The sequence below is a fragment of the Toxorhynchites rutilus genome, chromosome 3 (genome assembly GCF_029784135.1).
Source record: "Toxorhynchites rutilus septentrionalis strain SRP chromosome 3, ASM2978413v1, whole genome shotgun sequence".
NCBI classification, from domain to species: Eukaryota; Metazoa; Arthropoda; class Insecta; order Diptera; family Culicidae; genus Toxorhynchites; species Toxorhynchites rutilus.
In genome coordinates, this window is record NC_073746.1 from 198,110,355 (window position 1) to 198,116,268 (window position 5,914).

Sequence of the window (5,914 nt, forward strand, 5' to 3'; positions counted from 1 at the left end):
TACACACACACATACACGCACGGAATTCTTTCCGTTTGGATGCCATTCAGCATCGAGAAAGATCCGGAAAATAATCTGCCAGTTCCTCTGGGAATTTAAAATTACATTCATGTGAAAGAGTTTATTTGAATGTTTTCTATCCATGTAACACTGTGACCAAATACATTTGGTTTTGTGATTTTTTAATCAATCGCAATTAACAGGATAGCTTCTGAAGATTATTCTTCCCCATCAGTAGAATATTTTCGTATCCAATATTGGATGCATAAAACCTTGTACCTCCAACGTAACGCTCTCATTTTCGAAGTCCCCCAAATATTCATTTATTCATTCATTCAGAATGGATTCAGATTCAACTTCAAACAAAGGAAGCACTAAATCAACGATAGTCCTACGTCACCATTGCGGTTATACCATAGATATAACCCACTTTCTGTTTTTTGCAACAGAAGTATCTGTTGGCGGACATTATTTTGATGTAGTTATGTTGTAGATAAGGCGCATCATGGATGCAAACATGATTTGGCAAGCACGAAGGCTTGCGTTACTTTAGTTTCAAGGTCAGATTTCCATGTGGAAGCTAGGCTTCACACACTCGCATCTGCATATTTCACTCTAACTTCCGAAGATCTCACCAATCATTTAAGAGTTTTTTGTGAGCCGTCTTCCACCGTCTCACAAAAAACTCTCTCTCATGGTGGAGTTGTGTAGCATCATTAGCCAAATATGATGCGATACAAATGTCACACGCAAAAGTACATATGCTCTCCCATGCAACAAACCGCACCACGCTTGCGAGAGAGCGAAGCAGAAAGGCAAGCTGCCAACACCGATGCAGGCAACACAGCGAAAACGAAAGCATTCGCTCACAAACACAATCACCAAGCAAAAGTAGCAGCGGCACGAAGCTGTACTCAAACGGAAAAGCGGGGATTGGTCCTGTTACCACCGACGCGAACGGACACGTTTTAATCACGATCAGTTACTTTTGGCTTGCCTTTTCTCCGGGACGGGAGAACGTAGCGTTTTGGTGCAGTTTGTGGTTTTCTGGTGTGGTGCTGCAGCCTGGCCTTAATTGCGGGTGGATTAGGCAGCCACATAGTGGAATTAAGCGCGCAAAAAGTAATTTTGAGTGTGCAGAGGTGTGGATCACGTGCAGGAAGTCGCAGTGTAAAAGGAAATCATTTTGCGATAAGTGGCTGAAAGCGAGTTGTGGTGGCTTGGTGTGGCTGTTCAGCGGCACAAGTTGTGGGTGTCGCCGGTGACGCGACTTGCTGGAAAATTGATCGCACACGCGGTGCGCAGCGAGTGAGTTGCAATGGCGGGTGCTTGCCGTGCCAGCAAAGTTCCAGTGAAGAAATAAGAAGAAGACCGGCAATTTCCGGTGAAAAATGAGAGAGAGGGGAATGATAAAGAAAATAGTGTGAGAAAGAAAGAAGATAATTATTGTATGGGTTGAAGACGTGGTGTGAGGTGAACGAACCTCCGAAGAGCAGACACTCGCGGAGTGAGAAATAAAAAGTGAGGGACCGGACAGTTTCCGGTGAAGAGGGAGAATTAAAGAGGTGAATATAAAAAGAAATAGTGAGAGAAGGTAGCGGAAGTGGAGTGCTGGCAACCGGCCGGGAAACGGAAGATCGAGAAGGAGAGAGAATCGGTGGGAAGCAATGTGCCAGAGGAGCGTGCCTACAGGAAGGAGAAGGAGAAGGCCAGCGGTGCCACTGGCCAGGCAGCACTGGGCTGGAGAGCCAAGACCGCGTCGGGCGACGTTTTCAACAGCTGAACAAGGTGAGTGCGAGCGTGAGTGAGTGCCTGTGTGTGCGTGTGACAGTTGCAACGACCTTTTCAAGTATACATGTATGTATCATTTCCATGATGGCGGCTCGTGAGCTAGCCAATTAAGACCAGCAAATGTCAAGAAGCGAAGCCTCACGCGTGAGTAAAATCGCCTCTGCGTGAAGGGGAACTCGCTACAAACATCTGCTGCATTTGTTGGTAATGAGAAAGACGGTTGATGGGAATGGCTTGAAGGTCACTTTCTGGCAGAGCTTTCATGGATGTACCGATGAGAAAATGGGCTGGGGTTAGAGCTTCTAGTTCACCGGGATCGTCGGATAGGGGTGTTAACGGCCTCGAGTTCAATGCAGCGGAAATTTGAATAAGTAGAGTGGAGAAATCTTCGTGGAACAACCGCTGAGTGCCAATCTCCCTTTTTAATGCTGTTTTAACGGAACGAACTCCTGCTTCCCATAAGCCACCAAAGTTAGGTGCTCTGGGTGGTATGAACTGCCATGAAATGCGTTGGTGAGCAAATTCTGTGCCGATTTTCTGGAGACTAGATTGGTCATTCAGTATGTTGTATAACTCATTCAATTCATTTTGGCGCCTTCGAAGTTTTTCGCGTTGTCCGAATGAATTTCGGCTGGAATGCCATGATGCCCAATGAATCTGCGAAAGGCTGAGAGAAAGCCTTCTGTAGATAGGTTACTAACAACCTCCAGGTGCATTGCCTTTGTTATGAAGCATATGAACAATGCAATATAGGCTTTTGGTGATGCTGCGCGACGATCGGGAGGCTTCAAATAGAACGGCCCGCAATAATCGACTCCTGTGATGGAGAATGGTCTTGCGGGGCGTACTCGAACAGCTGGAAGTTGTCCCATTGGTTGTTGGATGGATGTAGGATTAACGCGAAAACATCGCACACATTTACGGAGTACCGAACGAACTGTTCGTTTGCCATGAATAGGGTAGAATTCTTGCCGCATAACAGAGAGGGTGAGTTTGCATTCTCCGTGATTCGTCGCTCGATGATAGTGTTCAATCAAAATTGGTGTGAACAAATGAAAACTTGGAAGGACGGCCGGGTGTTTAGTGGAAAATTTCTCTTCAGAGTAACGCAAACGACCGCCAACACGAATTATACCGTCGTTGTCCAAAAACGGGGTCAAAAGCTTCAACGATGAACTAGGCGATACATAGTGGTGTTTTTGTAAATTTTTTAAATCGTCGTCGAAACATTCTAATTGAACTAGCTTTACTAGTGAAAGTTGGGCAATATCAATTTCTTCACTGGATAGAATTGGTGAAACACAGCGACTGTCAGGACTTCTGCAATTGCGACAAAACCGAATGCACTAAGCAACAATCCGAAGAAGCGGTTGCAAAGTAGATCTGATAGTAAATATTGAGTTCGTTTCAGTTGTAATTGAAGAGATCTGGATGACGTTGCGCCTTTCCAATTCTTCTTCACGTCGTACATCTTCATTATTTGTTGTTGGCCAAGTATCCTCTGATTTTCCTAGCCATTCGGGACCTTTTTTCCAAAGGTGACTTTTCACGACTGCATCAATAGGAATCCCACACGATACCAAATCGGCGGGATTCTTCTTTCCAGCGATGTGTTGCCAACGATGTCCATATGTAAGAGTCTGTATCACAGATACCCGGTTGGCAACAAAAGTTTTCCACGTATTAGGAGGTGCCTTCAACCAATGGAGCACCACAGTGGAATCTGACCAAAAATATGAGCACACATTGTCCAACGTGAGAGCCTTGATAATTTTCTCGTGTAAACGAGCTGCTTCTTGAGCAGCAGAGAGCTCTAGTCGTGGAAGAGTCAACCTCTTTTACGGTGCAACTCGTGATTTAGATGAGATTAGTTCAATGCGTACATTTCCCGTTTGATCCACTGTTCTAACATAGACACACGCTCCGTACGCTAGCTCAGAAGCGTCTGAAAAACAGTGGAATTGAATATCCACCCACTCCGCAATGAAGGCAAATCTGCTGATCCGTAGCTCCGACAATTTATTCAACTGACTATGAAAATTTATCCATTTCGTTTCTATATGTGGCGGTACTGGATTATCCCAATTCGTTTGCAGTAATGCCAACTCCTGCATGATCATTTTTGCGGTTATTACCACCGGTGAAATCAATGGAATCAAATGGAACGAAGAGCCTTGCAATGGCCGATAAAATACGGCGTCTGGTCCAAGCGCTCTCGCTACCATCGATATTGTATACGAATCGAAGCTGATCCGATTCAGGTTCCCATGTGATTCCAAGTGCCTTGATCCTCTCCTCGGGATCCAAGTCAAAACTTATAGTCAGACTGGTCCCTAATTGATCTATTGGAATCCCAACTAGAACCTCTGCGCGGTTCGAACACCATTTTCGTAGAGGAAATCCACTCTTGGATGTTAGAATATCCATTTCCTTGCGCAGATAGCATGCGCTCTCAACCGATGCAGCTCCACCAATGTAGTCATCTACATACATGTCCCGTTCCAAGGCTGCACATGCCTCAGGATGATTTCCAATCTCATCGATTGCTAATTGTTTGATTACACGTGTTGCCAGAAACGATGACGGTGTCAATGCGTATGTTACAGTGAGTAGCTCGTATATTTCGATGGGATCTTCCACCGAAAACCTCCAAAAAATCCGTTGAAATACCGTGTCCTCGTTATGAATCCGTACTTGCCGATACATCTTTTCGATGTCTCCAACTAACGCGACTTGATGTTTGCGGAAGCGAAGAAGAAGTGTAAGCAGTTCATCCTGTAGGATAGGACCTTTCATGAGCGCATCGTTTAACGAATATCCACTATCGGTACATGCCGACCCATCGAATACAACACGTAATTTAGTGGTTGTGCTAGCATGTTTCAGTACTGCATGATGGGGTAAATAATATGCCTTTCTTTCCGCTGTTCCGAATTTAGCCGTGCTTGTATCCTCCACGGAAACCTTTCTCATATGGCCCATGGCCAAATATTCTCGCATAAATGAATGATATTGCTCCTTTATAACTTGATTTTTTCCTAATTTTTGTTCGAGTTTCCTAAAACGGTTTAATGCCATGGACTCAGATTCTCCAACCATCCAGTCAAAACTGACATGCCTTGGTAACCGCACAATATATCGTCCATCCTCTGCTCGCTCGTGGGTATGCACGAAATGAGCCTCACAATCCTGCTCTTCCTTAGACCACGGATGGTGGTCCTCCATGCTATCAATCTTCCAAAACTTCTCTAAAACACCTTCCAAATTATCAGTCGTTGCGGCCACATAGCAGTTAATTGAATGGTTTCTTGCATCAGCAACCTTCCCTGTTACTATCCACCCAAAAACTGTATCAATCAACAGCGGAAGTTCTGGACCTAACAAAATTCGTTTTCGCTTTCTTTCGTACAGGAAGCTGAAGAAGTGTTCAGCCCCGATGATAAGGACAATTTTACCGCAATTGTTAAAACCTGGGTCAGCCAATTGTAAGTCGGTAGGGATCTTCCAGTGCGATACCGGTACGTTTACTACTGGTAACTCTGATGTCAAGCGTTGTAATATTAAAAATCTCATTTCCATCGAATAGTCGCTAGTTCTGGAGCTGATAACTGCGTTCACCGAATGCTTGGCCCTCGATTCTGATTGCCCAACTCCACAAATAGGGATATTTACTACCCGTCGCTTGAGCTTCAAAATTTGGCACAATCGCTCACTCATTATATTTGCCTATGAGCCGTTGTCCAGTAAAGCACGAGCTAAATGCTTGCTACCATTGTTATCCTTAACTACACATACTACGGTGGACAGAAAAACAGTAGAAGTTTTCGATTTGATTTCTGCGCTGAATGATCCAATTGCCTCATTTGGAGTTTCGGTCTGCCGATGTTCACCGCCACCATTAGAAGTATGCAGCAATTCCGGTTGATCATCATCCTGTGCAGTTATTCGATTTGTTGATATGGTATTCTTACTTGTACAACCAACTCCAATGGATGAAAATCCCGGATGAATTAACGAATGGTGCTTTTTACCGCATGAACGACATATGAATTTTGATATGCAATCTCTCACCCAATGGCCTGTACGAAAACAGTTGCTACACAATCGTTTTATATTGACAAAC

General features: G+C 44.5%; 1 protein-coding gene across 1 annotated transcript; it reads right to left on the reverse strand.

The window, feature by feature from the left end:
• Positions 1-3,867: 3,867 nt before the first annotated feature.
• Positions 3,868-5,508, reverse strand: LOC129773808 (uncharacterized). Its single transcript, XM_055777461.1, has one exon. The coding sequence runs from the start codon at positions 5,506-5,508 to the stop codon at positions 3,868-3,870; it is 1,641 nt and encodes a 546-aa protein (XP_055633436.1).
• Positions 5,509-5,914: the final 406 nt, after the last annotated feature.